Genomic DNA, 25211 nt, shown 5'->3' with positions numbered 1-25211 from the left:
AAGTAAAACATATTATAATATATATTTTAACTTTAATTTATTAATAATATATATAATAATTTTACACCTTATGCCACCTTACTAAAGAAACAATAGCATAATTGCTTCTTTAATCCTTTTAATTTTTCTTTAATCTATAATTTAACTTTTACCCTATATGCAATTTAGTCCTTATACCTAATTACTCTTAATTCATGCAAATTTACTTAACCAAAATCTAATTAACTACACAACTAGCTTAGTAAATATTTATTAAAAACATTTACGAGTGTGATTTACAAGAACGGAGTCCTAGGAATGCACTTTTTTTTTCAATTTAGTCATTTTCTTTTAATTAATTATCGAAACGTTAAAATTTCTTAACGAACTTTAATACCACCTTAATGAAACTCCGTAAATATTTATAAAAATATTTACGACTTTATTTATAAAAATAAGGTCCCGATACCTCATTTTCTAAAATCACTTGAACTTAATAAATCACTTATATAACATAAATTATCAAATCAAAAACCTTTTTAAAAATCACATTTGACTCGTAAATATTAAATAATAATATTTACGAACTTACTCATCGGATTTGGTGGCCCCGAAACCACTATTTTTGACACCACTAAAAAAAGGGGTTGTTACACAAAACCCCTTATATAACATGAAGGGGGTGACAACCCTAGTAGAAATACAAGAGTGAGTCATTCACCCCTCTCTTACTCTAAGTAGGATATTTTTTTCTATTTAAAATAAACTTCTATAACTCTACAAGGGTTCTACCTTCTCTTCCTATAAATAAATGGCACCGGTAGAGCTATTTACACAACTTTTGAGATATTGTTATTCTACCAAAAAATGGAGAGAGTTTATTCTTAAATTTTAAATATATTTTTCTGGAATATCAATTTTACCGATTTCTATTGAGAAAAGAGAACTTATGTTTTCACCCCAAAAGAAGAGAAAACTTTTTCTAGTTCTGTATTTCGATTCAATTGGTTCGAGCCCACACTCGAATTAGTTCATGGAGAATAGCAGAGAAGATCGTTTGGTTGAAAATCAGAACAATAAAAGTCTGCTAAGCCAAAAACACATGTACAAATTCGATTAAGGTTTATTGCTATAAATTTCACAAATCGGGTCGGTTTTCAAATTTTTAATTTTTCGCTATGCAAGAAAATCATTTTCAAACCAGATTTTTTCCAACACATCATGGGTAAGTAAAATGAATTAATTATTTAATCTAGGAAGAGGTAATAATTGATAGACACAAAACTTGAATGGTGCATGTTGATATCAATATTGAGATATAATTGCTACATGCATAGTCCTTATAAACGATGCCTAAGAAGGTGATCTTGATGTTAATTTGGCATAGATATATGTTAAGTAAATAAAATATTGATGTAGGACTTCAAGGGAAGCCTAGAACTTGAAGAAATAGGATTAATAAATCATCATATTGCCACGAGTTAATCATAACATTTTATAGCATTGCCTTCATTAATTGCATGTTAAAGAGAAATAATTCTTCTAGCTTTTCATGTCATTGTTGTTACACTTGTCCATTACTAATCTCTTTTGTGTAGTTATTTAATTTGTTTACATACTTAGGTTTATTTAGTTTAAGTCCTTAAGTAAATCTTCAAATCACAATCTTTAATTTTCACTGAATTGTTAATAATTGACTTTGCAATTGTTGATTTACTTATACAGCCCATGTGGAGACGATAACTCTATACTTACTACTTTATTACTTATTTACAAATGTATACACTTGCACATCATTTGAATATCACGAACAATGAGCTACCAAGAGTCCATATTTACATTATGTGTTATTATAATGTATTATTCTTATGGTATTACTATTTTAGTGGGATTGAATTAGATATTTATTTGTAAGAAATTCTTGAAATTAAAGTCTATATATTTGAGAGACTTGCATATGTGAATGGACTTAGAGTTAGGCACTTAATCTATTTTTTTGATAATATAATTGTAAGAGTGCTATTTTGATAGTAAAACATTTGTGTTGTGGTTTTACTTACTGTATTCACAATGGGTGAATTTAGTGGTTAGAGCATTGTATTTTGTAATTATTGAAGAGAGTGCATATTTCTCACTTAACTAGGCTCCGAAAACGTAGGGAAATTGAACTACGTAAATAACTTCTTGTGTCTTGTGTGCTTTCTATTTTCCATTTAGAGCTTGAAGGAGTGCCCACCATTTGAGGCACCTCTTTGTTTGAGCAGATTAGTTCTAAGCAACAACTTAGAAATTTCAATTGGTATCAAAGCCTACTGTAACACCCCAAAATTTTAATTTTGGGTATTGTGAATATGTGACACAAATATCTGTTAGCTTTAGTGGTTTTGTGTTTTGGGAGTGTTTGGGAGGTCCCAAGTTTAAGCCATGCCTTTAGCAAAAAAATTTTGGATTTTTCTGAGTAAAGTCTTAACTTTGTCCAATAGGCTTTTATTTGTAAGTATATAATAGAATGGGCTTGCTGGTCTGATGGTTAAGCGGAGTGTTAGTGTGCTGGAAGGTGGGGGTTCGAATCTTTGTGTGGGCAATGGAGAGTTATTTTTGCTCGGCTTGGTGACTGAGAGTTTGAGTTATAATTGATAACTGAATAGTGGGTAGTGAGATTGAGTGAATTAGTTTCCCCAAAAGTCCTCTTTGTAACCGACATTTAACTCCATCCTCTGCCAGTTTTTCTTTTCTTTTCTCCATCTTTTTGTCTCTATAGCCAAATTTTCTTCTCTTTCCTCACTCTTTTTGTTTTCTTTATTTTTACAAATCGTCTCTTTAGGTACAACCATCGATTTCATCTGTTTCGGTAAGTTGGGTAAGCCTATTTTAGTTTCGGTATTCTTGAATCGGTAATTAATGGAATTATTTCATGTTTAAGAGACCCTTAGGCAGATGTGGATTCCAATCAATGCTAAGGAAGTGCGATTTCGTTATTGTGCGTTCAAGGTATGAGTTATTGAAAGTATTTGGGGATGGTTTGTTTTGAATAATTCAGTTTAGTATCGGTTTAAGTGATTGAAATTGGTTTTTGGATGGTCAAAAATAGGTTTTGAAGTGCTCGGGGATCGTTTAGCTTTAATTGAAACCAGGTGTGTACCCAAAACATTAAAAAAAAGGATTCGGAGAAAAGCCGAAATTGCTTGCTGTTTGGTCAGCAGTAGTAGGCTAACTTTTAAAAATTGTGATAAATTATGAGAATTTAATTAGAGGATGAAAAAAATATAGAATTAAATCTTATTGATTCTAGTTTCTCATAGGAGAAATGATGTAAGTAATGGAATTGTAAATCGTGAGATATAATATATTTTGCGAGACAATGTCAGAATGAATTCGGGCTCCCCTGTTATGACTTTGGAAAATCATAAAAAATGGAGAAAAATAATTAGGGATTAAAATTTACATGTTTTAATTACTAATGAGTCTATTTTCAATAGAAACAAATAGAAACATTATCCAAATTTTTTAGTAAGAGATAATTAATTTTTAGCAAAGTAGGGTCGAAGCTGTCAGATAGTAGAATAGGGGTAAGTTTGAAGATTTTATTGTACTTATTGGCTAAACCAAAAATTCTAAAAATTTTATGGTAGAAAGGTATTTGAGTCTAGTTTCAAAAACATCAAGCAAATATTAATTCAGAATTCTATAGCTCAAGATGTAAATAATTTAGTAACAGTGACTCAAGTAGACAGCTTTGAAGGAACATATAAGTAAATAGTGAAAACATATATGAATAATTAACTAGCATGGGTTACATTAAAAATGGATCACGTGGCCAAGGCCAATTTGGGCCGAGTGGGCCACATGGGCGTGTGAGCCCATTTTTCTGAAAAGTTATGTAAGGTTGCACTGGTCTCCCAAGTCGACTGTGGACCTACTGTAGGGATGGTAAACTTTACTTAGACCCCTATATGTGTGATCTGTCTGTCTAATTTCCATACCGAGCATGACTTATGATATCTGAATGTATGTACTATTAATTGCATAATGGCATGACATATTTTGTATGTTGCATTGCATCGGGGTGGGTTGATGATATTTGGAGGAAGTGTCTGAAAGGCTATTAAACCTATTATCTGGCAACTCAACTGCAACCTTTTGATTATATGCCGCATTTCGGTACAGCATGGTGTGTAGGGATGGGTGGGTTGATTTAATCCCCACATGGTGTGTAGGGTTGGACGGAGATGATGTGTAGAGGCTAGTGGGTAGGATTTTGATTTACTGTATCTGCATTCTGTATCTAGTATGGGTCAAAAGGCCCTAAAGTATTTTTGAGACTGTATTCGAATGGGCTAAGGCCCAAACTGATTCTGTGATAGGCACAGGCCCCAGACTGTATCTAACTGAATTATGTTGATTATCTGTATGCATGTTTTCTATGGGGATTACACACTGAGTTTGCAAAAACTCACTCTTTCTCTGTTTAATCTGTACAAGTAATCCCCAGACTTGACGGGTCGGTGCAGCGAATGACTCGACGATGGCCACACGTAAATTTTAGACTGTTTTTCTTTAATGTCTAGAATTTATTACTTATTTGGGGTTTTTTATGTAACTTTTGGACTATGGACTAGTTAGCTTTAAATTTGGGACTTTATACTGTTTTTATGGATTTTTTTAAAAACTGCAACTCAACAAAACACAATTTTTCTAAAAACTAAGGTTTTCGTAAATAGAAACAATTTTCCCTAAATTAATTAGTTACAAAAGCTTCCGCTAAGAGACAATTTTTAAAGAAAATCAACTAATACTTATTTTTCCGAATTAAATAAAATCTAACTAACTGTAACGATTTTAACTCGACAATCTTGTCTTCAAATCCTATTCCATGTGACATCGCCAGATTCGGCCATAATATCTAGGCCGAATTTAGGGTGTTACACCTACTGTAATAGCCCAATTTTTAGTACTGTCAAAAATAGTGGTTTGAGACCACTAAATCCGACAAGTGAGCTCATAAATTTTTGTAACAACCCATTTTTAGTTAATTCAGAATAGTGGTTTCGGGACCACAAATCTGAAGTGAAAATATTTATTTTATAATTATTTAAATGTCTACAACATGTTAGTAGAGTCATATGAAAATTTCGTTAATAAATTTTATCATTTGCATGCTTAATTCGACAAAAAGGACTAAATCGCGTAAAGTGCAAAACTTGAGTTTTATAAGGTAAATGCACTAAATGGCTATAGAACCTTAATATAAGAGTACTTAGGTGGTAATTATACCATTTTTGTGTTAGTGGAAATTTATGAGTTTGGTTTTATGGAAATTATTAAAGTTTTTAAAGGGTATAAAGGTAAACAGGTAATTAAGGTTCAAATTAATAAAACAAAAGCCATTTTATTTCATTCATCTTCTTCCTCCATCAAAATTTAAGAAGAAAGAACACATTTAGGGCTTTGAAGCATTCGGTTCAATCTCTAGCTTGCATGTAAGTGATTTTTGTCTTGTTTTCAATAATTTTTATGTTTTTGGGATCGTTGTAGCTTAATCTAGCTAGCCTAGGGACTAATTTGAAAAATTATTAAAATTATAGAGTTTTACCATGAATGTATGTTGTTTGTTTTTTATGCTTGATGGATGAAAATGAAAGTTTAGTGATAGTTGAACAAGTTTTGTAAAGTGATTTTTGTTGAAAATGTCAAATAGGGATTTATTTGTAAAATGTGATTATAGTGATATAATCAAATGTTTAGGGGCAAAATGGTAATTTTTCATAACATGAATTTTGGTTGAATTGAGTAAAATATGAATTAAAGTGGTTAAATTTGATTATATAGATCAAGAAAAGCCATGTTTGAAATTAGATCATGGGAAAAATAAAGTAGTGGATTGATCGGTCGATTTTCTCCATACTAATTCGAGATAAGTTCGTATGTTAATAAGAATTAAAGTAATTGTGTTTTAAATGCTTTATTATTGAATTCTTGATGAAAATGACTTCACGAAAATATTTAACGAAGATTTAGCGACGTATGAAATTCCGGTTGAACTTTAGGAATAGATAGGATAGAAATGACATGTCATTAGGGATTTTCGTGTTTTGGGTGATGGTCTCGTACGTTATATCAGTGGCTGAGTTTTTTGGCATGTGTTGTGGTTACTCGATAGCTTGTGTGAGCAGCACCGTGTAGCTATGTCTTGATCGTCAGCTTGTGTGAGCAGACCCAGTGATGGCTCGAGAGTGAGTATCTATATGATATATAAGATAGAGATGGTTTCAACCATGTATTGGCACTTAGTGTGTGAGATACCCAAGTATCTGATATTATTCCAAATGGTTCAGCGGGCACAGTGATGTTACGAGAGTGTATAAGTTCGATATGAACCGGTACAGGTATGTACGTGAATCATGAGAGAATTGAATCTATGAGATTTGTGATTTCATGTCTAACCTTGTGGATGAATATGTGTTAGACTTATGGATCAAATTGAGTTACAGTATGCTATGTTTAATTACTTAAATTGTGATTAAATGGTAAGTTGAGTTTTATGTTATACGAACTTACTAAGCTTAATTGCTTACTCTATTTAATTTTTCGTGTTTTGTAGTGATTCGGAGGCTCGCTTGGTTTGGAAGTTGTCAGAGATTGCATCGCACTATCAAACTCTCATTTTAGTACTTTGGACTTTCTATATTTTGGTTAAATGGAATGTATAGGTCTTTTGGCTTATGTAGGCTATATGTCTTGATGAGTTTTGGCCATTTGAATTGGCTTGTAAAGTGGTCATATATTTTGATATGTATATATGTATAAATGGCTTTGTGATATGTGGTGTATAGTTGCTATATGAATGCCTTGCTTGTGAAATTGTGTTTTGGCACCCAATGGTTGGAATTGAGATGAGTTTGCATGCTAAGTTTTAGGCACAATGTCTCACATATGTAATTGACCATTTAGGTAGACTTTGGAAATATATTTGGTACGCTTTAAAGTGGTCAAATGAATGTGCTTATGGATATCATGTTGTATGTGTGGATAATGCATGCTATAAACTTGATATTAGTTGGTTTTGAATGCTTATTTGTGCCATGGTTGTATGTGAATTTTTGAGCTTAGGTTGGTACCTCATTGGGTGAGAAATGTGGCTTAGAAAATAGCTTGTTTTTGTCCATACGAGTAGAGACACGTGCGTGTGTCTTAGCCGTGTGTGACACACGGCCATGTGACACGGTCGTGTGTCCACTATAATTTTTAATGAAAGCAAGTCAGTGAGTTACACGGGCTAGTCACATGGGCGTGTGGTTTGCCGTGTGACCCAAGTCAGTGAGTTACACAAGGTTGAACACGAGTTAGAACACAACCATGTGATCCCATTTCGAATGCCCACACGGGCATGTCTCTTGACCGTGTGAGACACAAGGCCTGGCCACATGGGTGTGCGTCCCCTGCACTTTGAAAATTTTTAATGTTTTCCCAAAACTTCTATGAGTTCTCAATTTAGTCCCAAATTGTTTTTAATGGTTGTTTTGTGCCTCGAGGGCTTATGTTAGGGACTATATGATTGAATTTGAATGACTATTGCTTGGATATGATAAATGAACAAGAAAATATATGATTGTTTATGTGGTAAGTTTGGTAATGCTCCGTAACCCTATTTCGACGACGGATACGGGTTAGGGTGTTACAATTTTATTATATAGTGTTTATGAGTCAATTATGAATTTAGGAAGGCTTATGAATTGGTGAATTATGCTTTAGAAATATTTATTAGATTAATTAGTTTTTAAAACGAGGTATCGAGACCTAAATTTTATAAATCAAACTGTAAATATTTTTATAAATATTTACGGAGTGTCATTAAGGTGTATTAAAGTTTCGTTAGAAAATTTTAATGTTTTGATAGTTAATTAACTAAAAAAGACTAAATTGAAAAATGTGAAAAACTTGCTAATTAAAGAAATATTGATTAAATAGCTTAATTAATGAACAAAGGAGGACTTAAGGAGCAATTATGCCTAAAATAAAGGCATGAGGCGTCATAAGTAGAAAAGAAAACAAAAATCATGTGATTAAAAGGCAAAATTATAAATTTTGTGAAATTAACTTAAATAAACTGAATTCTAAACTTTCCTAGGCTATTCTTCTTCAATTTATCAGCCAAAAATGCCATAGGAGAAGGTTTTGAGCTGGTTTTATTTCTTTTACTTCATGTAAGTTCAATTCTTGCTTTTTCCTTGAAATTTTTGTGTTTTAAGACTTTTACAATAAGGTCCACTACTTATTTCATTAGTTTTTGATTTCATGGATAATTTTGAACGTTACCATTGATGAGTACTGAATTTTTATGATTATTTCACATGTAATTGAAGCTCTAATTTTGTTATATGATGATTTTATCAAGTAATTCCAATAAAAATTGATTTTAGGACTAAATTGTGAAAAAGATTAAAACTTAGGGTTTTGTATTAAATTATGTTTATCAAAGGCTGTGTAATAGATTAGAATATTTAGATAAAATGTTAATTGAGAAAAATTAGCTTATTTGATGGACTAATTGGTGAGGGACTAAATTGCAAAAACTGTAAAAGTTAGGGTAATTATGCAATTTTGAAAATTGAGGGGTATAAATTGGGAAGTGAATTAGAATTGAAATATATATTGATGAATGAATAATTTTATATTTTAGATCAAGAGCTCGTAGATCAACTAGAAAAAAGAAAATTACCAGAGTAGTCCTAGAGCTGTCCATGGGCCGGACGGCCCGGCCCGGTCCAGCCCAACGACCTGCCCGAAATATGGGAAGGTTTGGGTAAAAATATAGGCTCGAAATATGGGCTTGGGAAAAAAATGAGGCCCGTTTAGAAAACGGGCAGGGCCTCGGGCAAAATTTTTTTGGTTTTTAGTTTTATTTTTCAGCCGACAGTCTTTGTCTTCCAAATTCTAAAATCCCTAACCTGTGCCTTCTAAAATCCCTAACCCCGTCTATCTGTCTCCATTGATTCCCAATCACCGATCCACCTCCACCGTCAAGATCTCCATTGATCCACCTCCGGTTCTCCAACAAAATCGTATTTGAGGTAAACCCAAAAGTGTTTGTTTATTCTTTAAATGATACTTGAATGAAAGTAGTGTAGGATCTTATGATAATATCAGAGAACTAATTGGGTGTATAGATTCTGTTAATCGTAGTAGTGCTGAATATAATCACTGCTTCCTGCACTCAAAATATGTTTTTCTCATTTTCTTCCTGCTTCCTGCTTCCTAAAATTATATATAGTCACTGTTTCAACTGGATTCTTCTCATTTTCTTCAATGGAATCCAAACCCAAATCTTCATTTCTATTTGAATATGTTTTTGCAGTTTTTTTATGAACTTGAGATCTTTGCTTCCTCATAAGAATTGGGTTTCTCTCATTTCCATTAGATCTTCCTTTCTTGACCTGAATCGGACTCTTCTTCTTAATCCCATTATCAATTAAATTGCATCCCATGTTAATTGAGAAAGAAGAAGGAAATGAGTCAAGCAACAAAGAAATTTTAGATGAGCGCTATTATCAATCTGCATATGCAAGTAATATTAGATGAGCATGAGCCATCATTATATATCATTATGTGTCATCCCCATCATTATATATTATTATATATCATTATATATAATTTTAAGTAAATTTTTTGTTTAATTGTCTATTGTGTAAACCCTTTTAGTACAACAAAAGGGATGCGGTCAGTGACATCTTTTTGGTTTAATTGTTTGTTGTGTAGACCCTTTTGAGGGGTTTAGCTTGACAAAATCATTGCTCAACATATATAAATATTTGATGCACGCTTAAAGGCTTTTTCCACTCTTTCTAGTATTTAAAAAGTATAAGCTACGCGTAATTAAGAGGAGAGAAATCAAATGAGTCGTATCTTAAAGAGTAAAATTGAAGAATCCAATATCGTATAATCCTTTTTATATGAAGATTTTCTTATATAGTAGAAGTTTGTCTATGTGTTCTTAGCAGATTTTAATTTACTATATTTTCGTTTAATCTCATCTTTTTTGTTTACTGAGATCACAAGCTTAGTTTCTTCATTTAATCTCATCTTTTTTGTTTTTGCTTTGTTTTATTACAGAAACAATCGACATTGAAATCGATTTGGCTTACCTTAGCTTTCTTTCCTGTAAGCTTTCATTTACATTTTCTTTTTACAATTTAATTTAATTTGATTTTCCTTTATTTTACTTTGTACATCATTTTGCAGATTAGCAGATTTTCCCATAAGCTAAAATTGCTTATCTACTAGTAGGAAAATAATGGGATTGAGAAATAAAGATGCTTCTATTTATGATTTTGGATTGGATTTATGCAGTTTGAATTTCATTAATTTCTTTTTTGGTACAAATGTAATTTATCTTATAGAATAAGTATGACTATCTCAATTGTTTAAACGCAAAGGATGATTTCTAGTTTAGGTTTATATTATATATACAATAATATGCTTTCTATGTTTATATATAAATTTGAAATCTAATAAATGTTTTTGTTCCATTCAATTCTTATTCTTATTCCTTTTTTGTTTGCATTTTAATTTTGTTTACGTTTTCCTCTACATAACGGTAACGGACTTTCAAAGTTAAACTATTTTATCTAGTTTTCATTTGTAGACCATGATATCTTTTTAAAATTATTTCAATTTTTTTATACAAGATAATTTTAAAGATAACTGATTGTAGCTTAAAATTATTTCAAAAGTTAGAATGAATTTTATTAAAAAAATTTAATAACAAATTATATATTTATAAATTTTGAAAGACTAAATTATTTTTTATTTCAAATAGTTCAAACTTCAAAGTACAATTTTACTATTATTAATTTAAAATTCTATATATTATAAAAGTATGCATCTAAGTGGATGAGTAGTGTTTTTTTTGTTAATTAGACAGCAAGTTAATTAGTAGTTTAAAGAGTTATTAATTTAAAATTCTATATATTATAAAAGTATGCATTTAAAGAGTTCAAAATATGCATCTAAGCTTATGTTGGTGACTTCCTATAAAGCAAGAGCATAAAATATTATGCTCAACCTTTTAAAATTATAAATGGAACATTAGCCGATTGTTTATATAATGGAAAATTAGCTCAAAATTTCACATTAGCCTATTGTTTATATAATGGAACATTAGCTAGAAATTTCACATTATTGCCTTGCTTTCTTTTATGCTTGGCTGCTCAATCGTGGCTGTTATACAATATTTATGTTAAGTTATTTAATAAAATATTTGTATATATATATTCAATAACAGAGTTATAAATAAGATTATTTTTGGATTTCAGGACTTGAATTTTTATGACTATGGCTAGTTCGAACACTCCTATACTTGTGGACGATGAGTTTAATGAGTATGAAAGTGTTGTCAAACGTCAAAAGTCTACCACTTCAAAGGTGTGGGATGAAATGACAAAGCTTGAATGCGACAACAAAAATGAATTGAAGGCACAATTTAATCATTGTAAGACTATCTTCTCTGCTAAGTCTTCTAGTGGAACCTTTCATTTAAGACGTCATCTAAATAGCTGTTTGAAAAAAGTTAATAAGGACATCACTCAATACACCATAGTTACTCAACCATCACCAGAAGGTGTTCCATCTATAAAAAACTACAAGTTTGATGTTGATGAGTGTCGTCAGGCTATTTCTACTTTTCTTGTGTGTGGCAAGCATTCATTTAGGACAGTTGAAGAATAGGGATTTAGATACATGATGAGAATTGCTAGTCCTAATTTTAAGAATATAAATAGACAAACAGCTACTATGGATGTCCTAAAGTATTATGCAAAAGAGAGAGATCATGTTAAAGAAGAGTTGGCTAAAGCACCTGGTTTAATTTGTCTAACTTCTAATAATTGGAATTCGGAGCATACTAATGATGAATATATTTGCATTACTGCTCATTGGGTTGACAAAGATTGGAAGCTACAAAAGAGAATAATAAGGTTTAGAGCTTTATTTCCTCCGTATGATGGTTTGAACATAGCGGATGAACTTGTTTTATGTTTATCTCAATGGGGTATAGATAAGAAAATTTTTAGCATCACTTTGGATAATGCTTCTTATAATGATGTTATGGTTTCTTGTCTTAAAAATCGTTTTCGTGCAAACCGAGCTATTTTGTGTGATGGTGCTTTTTTTCAAGTTAGATGTTGTGCACATATATTGAATCTTATAGTTAAAGCTGGTTTGGAACTTGCCGATGATGTTGTTTGTAAGATTCGAAATGGGATTAGGTACATAAAAAGTCGGGAATTCGTAGGAAAAGATTTTATGATGTGGCCGACAAAAGTTTTCATTTGAATGTGACCAAAAAGTTGAGTCAAGATGTGTGTGTGAGATGGAATTCTACTTATTTGATGCTTGAATCTTCTCTTTACTATAAAGATGTGCTAGATTATTGGGGCCAACGAGATAAAGATTATCAAATGTTTGCACTTTTTAGCGAGGAGTGGAGAAATGTTGCTATTCTTTACAAATTTTTGAAAGTCTTTTATGATGTGACTTGTGTTTTTTCTGGTTCTAATCATCCAACGGCTAATCTTTATTTTAGAGGGGTTTGGAAGGTTCACAAGCTCTTGATTGATACAGTTAAAGGCCCTTATTCATTTTTAACTCCAATGGTTAAGCAAATGCAAGAAAAATTTAATAAGTACTGGGCTGAGTATTCGTTGATATTGTCATGTGCTGCAATTTTAGATCCTCGCTACAAGTTGAATTATGTGCAGTATTGCTTTAATACAATCTATGGTATTCATGCTTCAGATTTTGTTGAGACCATTCTTAGCAATCTTAGACTCTTGTTTGATGAGTATGTTAAGAAATCCAATTCCATGTCTTCCTCTTTGGCTGGGAGTTCTTATGTTTCGAACAAAAATCCTGTTGATTTTGGGGGATATTTTGATGAGAGTGATGATTATAAACTGTATTTAAATGAATCTAGCACTAGGAGTGAAAAGTCACAGTTGAACATTTATTTGGAAGAACCGGAGCTTGAGTTGAATAGTCAAATAGATGTTTTAGATTATTGGAGCAAAAGTTCAGTTCGATACAATGAGCTTTCATTATTGGCTCGTGATCTTTTGACAATTCCAATATCGACTGTAGCTTCCGAATCGGCTTTTAGCATGGGTAAGAAAGTTACCACACCTTTAAGGAGTTCACTTAAGCCAAAAACGGTTCAATTCGTTGTTTGCTTCGATGATTGGATGCGAGCTAAGGGATTTTCAGCAGGTAATTATTATTCTCATTTTATTGTTGTAATTTTATATTTTTTTCATCAATTTGATTATCTAATTATTCATTTTTATTTCATGTTATAAATTGGTTGCAAAAGGGTCGATGACGATGATGACGACAATGAGGATGATGTTTCTTCAGTTGCTTTTTAAGATACTTTCTTTCTAAATGTTTAAAATTTAATTTAGCTTATAATTTATATTTTGTTATAAAATTAAATATGTTGATGGATTAATGTATGAATATTATGGTTTGTTGTTTATTGCTATAGAATTAAGTATGTTTAAATATTTTGTTATAAAATTTAGGTGACAGGATAAAATTAAGTATGTTTAAAATTAAGTATGTTTATTGCTATAAAATATAGTTCTTTATTTGTCCAACTAATTTATGTATAAATAAGAAATAGAACATATTTGCTGATTGGCCATTAAATATCAAAATAGAAATAGAAATGGAATAAATAAATCCATGTATTGAATGGCTTTAATAATGCACATCAATAATACATATTACATAACTCCTTTTAATTGTTTAATAGAAAGAGACCCAAGTGATTCAATGTCCAGTGAATAGGATGGTGTGTTTAATAGAAAGAGACCCAAGTGATTCAATGTCCCGTGAACAGGATGGTGAACATGCAATGAATTTTAATTTTCAGCCGAATAATAGAAATGAAAGCAAATAATTTGATAAAATAATTTAATATAATTTGATTTTTTTAGTAACAATTAATATAATTAACAATTAAAAATTTTATTAACAAAATGTTGACAAAAAAATAATTTGATACAATTTTAATAACAATTAATTTTGATAACAATTAGTTTTAATTTTATTACAAATATAATTTTAATTTTAATTAAAAACGGGCCGGGCTCGGGTTCCATATTTTTTCCTCGAGCCGGGCCTAGGCAAAATCTCAGGCCCATATTTCAGGCTGGGCCAGGCCCATACCTGAAAAGCGGGCTAAAAATTTTTTTCGGGCCCGACTCGAACCTGGCCCGGCCCGGCCCATGGACAGCTCTAAGTAGTCCCTAACTACTACAAATTTACAATTTAGCCCAGTTAAGTTCGTATGGTTAAATTTTAATGTTATATGTTAAATAATAAATGGAATTTTGTATTTATTTGTAAAATTTTTTGAAAATAAAATTATTATTAAACTTACAAAATTGAATTAAGTGTTCGAAGTTAATGGAATGCAGGATTGAGTACAGTCATTCAGTGTAAAGAGGAATTGACGGTAAATTTCACAAGTAAACTAGAGTTCAAAATTTGTTGCGAACTTTCGTGTTTGCTTTCTGTTTAGCTGTCATAAGCTTCATTTAACTCATATGAGTTTTAGATTAACCCTTCTGGGTCCCAGTTCAGCTCTTTTGAGCTTCAGTTTAACCCTAATAGGTTTCATTTAGCTCTTCTGAGATTCAGATTAACCCTTATGGGTTTCCGTTCAGCTCCTATGAGCTTCTGTTCAACCCTTACGGGTTTTCGTTTAGCACTTATGTGCTTCTGTGTAGCCTTCGGGCTTCTGTTTACGATATACTCAAATCCGTAAGACGTTTTCTGGTTTGATAAGGATTGGTAAGTGCTACATGAAATTAATGTGGAATAATTTAAGTTATTATTGGTATTAAGCTCAAATAAATGAATTCACCAATTGAGTTGTGATTGGCAGGAAATGTTTATGAAATGATTTACCTAAATGAATTATTATAATATGTTCGATAAGATCTATGTTAAAGCCAACGAACTTACTAAGCTTCATTAAGCTTACTTGTGTCGTTTAATGTCCTTTGTAGATTTTTAAGAAGTTCAGAGGATCGGATCAATACGTCAGGTCACACTATTCAGCTGCTCTGGTAGATTTTGTTATATACTTTATGATTTATATGGCATGTCTAGGGCTAGATTGGAAAATAACTACATTTGAAGTATGGTTGTGAATTATATATATATGTTTGTATGCATGTGTTTAGTAGTAGATTTTGGTAAATCAATGAATGGATTTATTTTGGTAGGTTTAGGTAATTTAGTTTTGTGTTGATATATTATGTTTAAAACTGATTTTTGGTTTGTGTTGAACGTTTGATTTGGGATATTTGATGTATTAAAATGTTGTGTATAGGTTGATATTAAAAAGGGTGAGAAAAGTGGATTTAAAATGGCCTTTTTCTTCCACAGGGGCGTGTGTCTTAGCCATGTGTGACACACGACCTGACACATGGGCGTGTAGTCAGGCTGTGTGTCCCCTGCACCTTGAATTTCAAAACAGAATACTCAGGTTTTTATACACGGCCTAGCACACGGGCGTGTGGCTTGGTCGTGTGACCCATGCACCCTTTACACAGCCCATCACATGGGCGTGTGGATGGCCGTGTGACCCAAGTTAGAGAGTTACACGGGTAAGGACATGGGCTGGGACACGGCTGTGTGTCTCACATCGAATGTCCACACGGCCTAAGACACGGGCGTGTCACCTGCCCACACGGCAGGCCACATAGGCGTGTGTCTCCTGTTCCTAAGAAAATTATTGAGATTTAGGGAAAAATTCCCTGAGTATCCGGCTTAGTCCCGATTCACTTCTAAGGAGTAAATTGGGCCTCGAAGGCCCATCTAAGGGACAATATGTGTTATATGATTGATTCTTGATATAAATATTAAAGGTTACGAAATGTCCGTAATTAATCTGTAAAGTTTGGTAATGCTTTGTAACCCTATTCCGGCGACGGATAAGGGTTAGAAGTGTTACACTTACTACTTAAAGTAGCTAGTGGAGATCTAAAGTGTTGCTAGAATAAGATGTGGAAGGTTCATTCATATCTAGATCCATAATGCTCGAAGTTGGCAATTATGCATACTGGAAAGCAAACATGAAGGCTTATATAAAATATATTGATTAGAAAGATTTACGTATAATTTTGACTAGTTGGAAATCTCCCAAAATGGATATTAACGATGATAGAGTAGCTAAGCCAAAGGCTTAATGGACTACTGAAGAGGAAAAATAGGCTAATGCAAATTCAAATGCCTTGTATGTTATTGTCTATGTGTTGACATGTAGGAATTCAAAAGAATTACCCAGTGCACTATTGTAAATAGTGCTTGGGACATCCTGGAAACAACTCACGAGCTTCCATAGTCAAGCAATCAAAAATATAATTGCTGGCTTCTAAGTTTGAAAGTTTGAGAATGTAAGAATAAGAGATAATTGGAGAGTTTTAATGTTAAATTATGTGATTTGTCAAACCAGACTTTTGCATTAGGAGAGGAGTATTTGAATGTTAAGTTTGTGAGAAAAGTGCTAAGATCTCTCCCTTAGAGGTTCTCCATCGAGGTTATTGCTATTGAAGAAGTCGAAAATCTTGAGCAATTAGCTATAGATGAGCTCACTGGTTCTTTACAAACCTTTGAGATAAATTTAGACAAAAGCAAAGCATAGCAAATGAAAATGTGATAAACATATTGCTTTCCAAGTAAATGAAGAAGTGCCCACTTCTCAGAATGTAAATGCTGACTTCTAAGTTTGAAAGTTTGAGAATGTAAGAATCAGAGATAATTGGGGAGTTTTAACACCAAATTATGTGATTTTTCAAACCAAACTTTTGCATTGGGAGAGGAGTATTTGAATGTTAAGTTTGTGAGAAAAGTGCTAAGATCTCTCCTTTAGAGGTTCTCCATCGAGGTTATTGCTATTGAGGAAGTCGAAAATCTTCACAATTGGCTATAGATGAGCTAATTGGTTTTTTACAAACCTTTGAGATGAATTTAGATAAAGCAAAGCATAGCAAATGAAAATGTGATAAAAATATTGCTTTCAAGGTAAATAAGGAAGTGCCCACTTCTCAAAATGCTGCCTTAGAAGAATTACAGGAGCAAATAGTCTTACTTACTCAAAACTTTAATAAGGCTTTCAAGAAACAATCGACAAGATTCAAGAAGTTTGAAGTTAATGCTAATGTTTCCAAAACCAAGTTAAAGGGAATTGTGTTCAAAGAAGAAGTTGAAGAGGACAAGAAAAAAGGTGTGCAATGTTACAAATAAAGGTATGACCACATCCAGCCTAATGTGCAACACTCTGAAGAACAAGAAAAACAAAAACAAAAAGTCACCCTGTGTGACTTGGAGTGATGATGACTCTTCTAATGGATCTGAAATACAAAAAGATCATCAATTGTTCATTGCTTTCATTGCCACCACAATTGATGATGATTTTGATGAAGAAGTCAATGATGGAATTAATGAAGATTTTCTAAAGACTTATCAGGTGATGCTAGGGAAATAGGGGATTGAGTGTGAGATTAACACTTATTTATCTCAAAAGAACAGACAATTAAAAGATGAATATGTTGTCTTGGTCGAATAAGCAATCGAAATAAAGGCCAAACACTTGACAAATGAACTCTGAATGTCCCAAGAATGGCCATATTGACGAATGCCTTGCTAGTAAATAACCTCAAAGCCAACTTGGTGAGTATTAGTCAACTCTGTGATCAATGTATTGTTACGAATTTTACTAAAAGTATATGTATTGTGACTAATGATGATGATAAAGTGATCATGGAGGGAGCACACACTTTTGATAATTGTTACAAGGTTATGATAAATGTTCATTATAATAGTTCTACAACTTCCGAGTTAGAACTTTGGCATGAGAAACTTGGTCACTTGCATTTTGAAGGACTACAAAAACTAGTAAGGTATGAAGCTATTCAAGGAATAACCAAGTTAACAGGGACCATTTCTAAGGTTTGTAGCAATTGTATGAAAGGGAAGAAACACAGATAGAAGCATAAGAAGATGACTTATGTACAGACCAAGACACCCTTTGAACTTGTGCACATAAACTTGTTTGGTCCTATGCAAACAAAAAGTCTTGGAAGGAAGAGATGTGCTTTAGTATGTGTTGGTGACTACTCAAGGTACATTTAGGTAAACTTTCTTAGAGACAAATCAGATGCTTTTGATGAATTTAAAAAACTGTGCAGAGGGTTGATGAATGAGCAAGGAAAAGTTATTGTCATGATAAATAGGGTGTGTAGTGACCATGGACGTGAGTTCAAGAATGAGGAGTTTGGAAAGTTCTGTGATGAGGAGGGGATAAAGCATGAGTTCTCTACCCCCAAAACACCTTAGCATTTAATAATTGACTCATAAGTTGAGTGATAAAGTACTCACAAATAAATTTTCTATAGACTTAGGTTCAATATTTAGACTTCAATTTTAGTAGTTTTATTTAAGCATTTAATATAAAATTAATAAAACCGAAAACACCATTAATCCATTATATTAATATTCATTATTAAAAACTAATTTTTAAGTAATTTCCTAAACTAAGTTGATGTAGAACTGATTCATAACACTAACTTAATCAATCCCATTATATAAGTATAGATAAAAAGAACAAAAAATTGAAAAATATTACCTCTAAATTTTAAAATTAAAAATATAACTTTATCCAACATTGGTTGAACCGAACAAGGTGAACAATTCGAACCAAATAAATTAAAATAAATTGATTCTTTTTAGTTTTTAGTTTATTCAATTAGCTTATTCGGTTTAAACAATTTATTCAATTGATTTTTTATTTCCGATATCCAAATCAAATAAACTGATTAAGCATTAAACCCAACCCAATATTCAAATACACAATACCTAATACCAATATATAAAACAATGTTTTCAAAATTGCACTGGTCGTTAAACTAGTTAGGGCACTGATTCATCGGTTTGATTGGTTTGATCAATCTGTCCGGTTCGATTAAATAAATCATTAAAAATTTATAAATATTAAAAAATATTAAAAATTTAATTCAATTTGTCCGCATCGATTTTCAGATAACTTGGTTCAACGCTTTTTCTTAAACAAGTTCCCGATCGAACTAGCCTAATTCAAACAACCTTGATATAAACCATCCTAAATATAAAATAACTCAACCCAATTTCATTACCCAAATATAAAATAACTCAACACAATTAATTAACCCAATTCTATTAATTAATTTTTAACAAATAACCAAATTCAATTAAACTACAATTAGTTATCCAAATATAAAATTAAATACTCGAATATAAAATAACCCAACCCAAATATACTATTTTAAAAATGTTTTATAATGATAATTCTTTTATTTTATCTTATAAATAAATCTTTAAAAAAATAAAACAAAAAAAAATCAATTGTTATTTCATTTTGATATATAAAAATCGAACCAACCGAATGCATACCCCTAATTATAATCTAATACTACACAACAGCAATGACTCGACTGTTTGCTCTGGCATGAAGCTGTGCTGCAAAGTGAGGCTTTTATCACTCGTCCTCATGCAACAACAATGTATCCACTTCTGGAGCACACCCATCTTCTCTCATCAATACTACCAAATCCTTCAAAATTTCTTCAATTTCATCTGCTTTAGGATGAGACTTATCTCCTGCAATGAACAAATTCGTTTTCTGTCCCACCACAATCCAGCTACAACCAGGGTACTTCTGGACTCTTTTTTCTCTCATTTTCCTCCTCAATGCATTAACCTCATCCCAGTTCCCTGTTGCAGCATATATGTTAGAAAGCAGCACATAGGGCGATGAATTTTCAGGTTCCAATTCAATCAGTTTCTCTGCAGCCCGCCGTCCTCTAATTTCATCTCCATGTATTCTACAAGCACCAAGCAGTGCAGCCCAAATCATAGCATCCGGTTCAAACTTTAAACTGTCAATGAAATCCTCTGCTTCTTTAAGAAATCCCCATCGTCCAAGAAGATCAACGATGCAGGCACAATGATCTACTCTTGGCTGAATCCCATAATTAACCATCATGTCAAAAATTCGACGACCTTCATATACCTTCCCTGCATGACTACATGCAGTAAGAACACCGAGGTATGTGACATCATCAGGCATTACTTGTGCTTGTTTCATCTCAAAAAATATTCTCAATGCATCTTCTGCATAACCGTTTTTAGCAAGCCCAACTATCATTGAGTTCCAGCAACTAATACCGTTCTTGCTATTCATTTCCTCGAAAACTTTTGCAGAATGTTTAACTTCCCCGCATTTAGCGTACATATCTACAAGGGCACTAGTTGTTAACTCGTCTAAAGCATAACCAGTGTGATGAATTAGAGTGTGGATCTGCCTGCCTTCTTGCAAAGAAGACAAAACAGCACATGCTCTAAGGACACTAACAAATGTAGCTTGGTCAGGTATTACGTTGTAGCTACGCATCTCTCGGAATAAGTGTAGGGCCTCCTCATTGCAACCATTTTGAGTATGACCCGAAATTAATGCAGTCCATAAGACTGCACTTTTTCGGTTTTGGAACTCTTCAAACAGAATTCTTGCATCTGTATCTCTAAGGGAGTTCGAGTTCAAGTACATGCACAGGAGTGACACCCCCAAGAACTCTTCGTCAGACAAAAGGCCTCTCTTTATTATACAACAATGGATTTGCTTTCCTAGGTTCAACTTATGAGGTTCATTACAAGCATCTAAAAGGCTTGTAAATGTTACTTCAGATGGTTTCAATCCATCTACCTGCATCTCTTGTAATAAGATAATTGCTTCTTCTAAATCTTTTGGTGCATACCCAGCAATCATAGCATTAATGGAGATCGCACTCCGTTGAGGCATACCATGGAGGACTTTGCGTGCATCCCTAATGGCCCCAGACTTGGCATACATGTCAATAAGGGAACTTCCAGCATAGAGGCTCTTATCTAAACCAGATTTGACTGCAAGACAATGGATTTGCTTCCCCAGCTCAAGACTCTGAACATTCGCACAAGCACTGAGTATACTGGCCAAGGACACCTCATCAGGCACAAATCCATATAAAATCATTCTTCGGAACATGTTAAATGCCTCAAGCTCATTCTCATCTTGAACATATCCAACAATAATTGCATTCCAAGAAACATTATCTCGATCTTTTATGATCTCAAATTGTTGCCTTGCTTCTTTTAGAGCCCCAGATTTTGCATACATATCAACCAATGCATTCACCACAAATAAATTTGATGCAAATTTGTTCTTGATAATAAATGCATGAAACAGGCGACCTGTTTCCAGACATCCTAAGCAAGCACATGCACTCAAGATACTGGTATAGGTAAATTCATCAGGCTGAGAATTAGACCCCTTCATCTGAGAGAATAATTCAATTACTTCATCAGCATACCCATTTTGCGCATAACCTCCTAGCATTGCATTCCACAAGACAACATTTTTCTCAGGCAACTCATCAAATACTTTCTTTGCAGCATCAATTTTGTCACACTTCGCATACATGTTAATTAAAGAGCTTCCTACATAAACGTTAGAATTCAACCCTTGTTTTATTGCCTCACCATGAAGTAATAATCCGAACTCTAAAGATGCTAAACTAGCAATCACACTGAACATGCTTCCCAATGTGGAGCGTGTGGACTTAACCCCAGATGCCCTCATGTTTTGGAAAATTTTAATAGCCTCCACCTCATAACCTCTCTTGGCATGCCCTGAAATCATCACATTCCAGGCTACAACATTCGGATTTGGCATCTGGGAAAACAAGGCCAGTGCATCGTCAAGTCTACCTAAACCAACAAAAGCATTTATGATAGTGACAAAAGCCAACTGATCAGGAACACGACCAGCCTTCAGCATGCTTTCACACACTTCTAATGCTTCCTCAAGCAAGCCAACCTGAACATAACCCGCAACCATCGATGTCCAAGAAACGGTATCAAGATCCATTGAACCATCAAACACCTTCCTAGCATCAGTTACATAATTACACTTGCTATACATATCGATAAGAGCACCTTCACAGAAAGAACTCGTTTCAAGCCCCATTTTAACAACACAACAATGCACCAGTCTACCAAATTCAATATCTTTCAACCTGGCACATGCAGATAAAAGAGTGGACAATGTGAACTCATTTGGCAAGACCCCACTATTCAGTAAAGGTCCGATACTCTTGACCACTTCATCTACCAGTCCTCGTTTTGAATACATCGAAATAACTGAGTTCCAAGAGAATACATCTCTCTTTTCTAGGCTATGAAACACCTTCTCAGCAGAACCTACATCTCCACATTTAGCATAAAGATCAAGAATTGCGTTTCCCAACAACCCTTTTGACCAAAACCCAAGTTCCAAACCCTGTGCGTGTATCAATTTGCCGGCTTTCAAAGCCCGCTCTGTTGTCTGAGACATTTCGTCGAACATGTAATGAGTTTTGACTTCTCTGCATTGTCGTAAGCATAGCCTTAATAGGTGGGTGTATCTCTCGTGTTGTGGGCTCCCGCTGGAGTGAGTTGACTGGGGAAGAATCGTTGAGAATAAAGAGCGGTGAAGAAACGAGCTCGACTCGGAGGTTGGCAGAGTTCTGGGGAGAAACTTTAGACGCATTGAGTCGGGACGCTTCTGGCATGGCTCGAACGAGTTAATGAGTTAATTGGGCTGTTGAAAAGCAACCGTGGTTTTGGCGCCAATACTTATCTACTCAAGTCTTTAAGGCCTTTGAGCCCACGACTATCCCAAAACCAGAGTCCAAAAACAAAGCCATGATAAAAAAAAAGGGTAAATAGAAAGGGTAATTGAGGGTAATATTGTAATGACAATAAAAATTTAAAACGCGAGATGCGCGATTAGGGTTTTTCTTTATAGAGCTTCTTCTTCCCTTTATAAAGTGTCAAATCTAGCAAAGTGCCTCCGCCAAAAGCTTCCATGTTACTTCCATGGGATTGCTCAGATTAGTCTGCGGGTTCATTATTTTGTTATTAATTTTGTTTCAAATTTCATTTCTTATCTTATAATTTGGGCGATGATGAGAAAATTAGAGAAAGTCATGCACCACGCTGATTTTAATTTGTGCTGATAAGTCTCTCTACCCATAGTTTTTTTCTGAGCTCTTTTTCATTCTATTTTTCTTCCTCATCCATCTTTTTTTCCTTTTTTAGAAATAACAAAGGAAATTTTTACCAGTGTTTGATTATCTTCGTATTTCAGTCCCAAGGGTTAAAAGTAAAATTGAAATGAAGGAACCAAATGATGCGATCTTCTTTGAAGAGAAGATTGAACCATGATGCGGACCGTATAGCTATTTTTGCTACTGGGGATAATTTTTGGTTTCTGATGGTTCCTCCCTTTTTATAATTTAGTTTTATAAAGGAAAAGTAGACTGATAAATTATAGTTCCTTTTCGGAAAATAGAAATATATTAGGTTTTTAATCTTTTGTATTTCGATTTAAGTTTATGAGAGTATAAGGTAGTACTCATCGATACTTTGAAATCATATTGGTAGATTTTTCATCGATTCCGAAACACAGAACACCAAAGAAACGACAATACTAAATGATTGAGAAAATGGTTAAGGTTGGTAACAGATGGATGTTGGCTGGTCATCACTTGCACTGTTGGAATGTCTGTCTCTTCTGCCTGAAAATATCGTATTTTCAATTGAGCAGATTGAGACTACCAGATTGAGAAAATTGTTAGCCCCTTACAACCCCATTGTTTGTAACTATCAAATCCTAAGCCTTCTTCTATCCTCCTATAAGAGTAGCCTGGTACCAAAACATATTACTGAAAGTTTATCCAAATCGCACAAAATTGAAATTTGACTCAAAAGAGCAGTCCTGTTTACAAGCACATCGGTAAATCTTGTGTGCTGGGAAAGGTCCGGATCTGCCTTTCTTGATGCAATCCTTTTAACTCTTTGAGACATTGCCGATATGGTGCTTTCTTGCTGATATGATTTAATGGGTTAATTGGGCTGTTCAAAAGCAATCATGGTTTTGGCGCCGATGGTCTAAAAGCGTAAAAATTTTTGTTAAAAAACTTAATAAAATCAAGATTTATCATGTGGTTAACATCAAAAATAAGATTATATACGAGATAATCCTATATTTTATGAACCATTATTATTTTTAAATAATTGATTATTAAATTAGTTGAGTATTTATAATTTAGTTTTTCATCAAATTATAAATAAAACTTATATATCTGCATATTATTTCTAAAATATTTTAACATTTAGGATACTTATAACATTGATCATTTAATTTTATATTATATTTTATAATAGCATTATACAATGTACATGTGTTCATAATTGAGGATTTTAATTCAAGACCAATATGAATTAGTTATCAACCAATCTAAAGGTCTGTTTGATTGCCAGTAAAATAGTTTCCGTAAAATGATTTTGGGAAAATGTTTTACTTTTCTGTAAAATGATTTACTGGAAAATATTTTCTGGTGTTTGATTGAATCTGTGTAAAATATTTTCGACTGTTTAGCAGATTTCCTTGAAATATTTTTCGAAAAAATTGTTTTTACATATATTGATATGTATTAATAAATTTTTATATTTTAAATTTTTTTACATATATTGCAATGATTTATTTATAACAATACTCAATTATTAAGCTACAATATTAATCGTTATAAATTGAAAAAAATTAATATCAAATAAATTATTTGTAATTGTGTTAAAAACAAGTATTGAATAATTAAAAAAACAAGTTACTGAAAAATCGATGAACAGAAGCAATTTTCTACCGAAAATGAAGGAATGAATGAAGGAGGCGATAGAGAGGAGAGCACGGAAAATGTCTTACGGAAATTAAAAGGGTAAGACATTTTCCCTAAAATGTAACCCATTTTCCCTTGTTTTGGAGTTCATTTTCGAAATGGAAAATGTTTTCCGCCAATCAAACGCTGGAAAAGTTGGAAATGATTTTCCGGAAAATCAATTCCTTCAATCAAACAGACCCTAATATTGAATAACTAAAGTAGTCGGAGTTTAATTTTATAATTTGAATAAGTGTTTGGAAATAAATTTAAAAAAATTGAAATAATTTAAAATAATTTAAAATAATTTTAGAAATTAAAAAATGTATAAAAATTTAAAAATCTATATTTTTAACAAAACTTATAAAAGAGATTCTAAAGAATAGATAAACAAACTTAAAA

General features: G+C 32.8%; 1 protein-coding gene and 1 non-coding gene across 2 annotated transcripts; one reads left to right on the top strand and one right to left on the bottom strand.

Moving 5' to 3' along the window:
* Positions 1-19408: 19408 nt before the first annotated feature.
* LOC107910433 (pentatricopeptide repeat-containing protein At3g09040, mitochondrial) lies at positions 19409-22724 on the bottom strand. The gene has a single exon (XM_016838270.2). It carries the CDS (start codon positions 22640-22642, stop codon positions 19559-19561), a length of 3084 nt encoding a protein of 1027 aa, XP_016693759.2. The 5' UTR covers positions 22643-22724; the 3' UTR covers positions 19409-19558.
* A 328-nt stretch (positions 22725-23052) lies between these two features.
* Positions 23053-23145, top strand: LOC121215207 (small nucleolar RNA Z221/R21b). The gene has a single exon (XR_005910936.1). It is a non-coding gene; the product is annotated as a small nucleolar RNA Z221/R21b (small nucleolar RNA).
* The last annotated feature ends 2066 nt before the right edge of the window (positions 23146-25211 follow it).

This window comes from Gossypium hirsutum, chromosome D02 (assembly GCF_007990345.1).
Source record: "Gossypium hirsutum isolate 1008001.06 chromosome D02, Gossypium_hirsutum_v2.1, whole genome shotgun sequence".
Classification (NCBI taxonomy): domain Eukaryota; kingdom Viridiplantae; phylum Streptophyta; class Magnoliopsida; order Malvales; family Malvaceae; genus Gossypium; species Gossypium hirsutum.
This window is presented reverse-complemented; position numbering and strand designations above follow the sequence as displayed.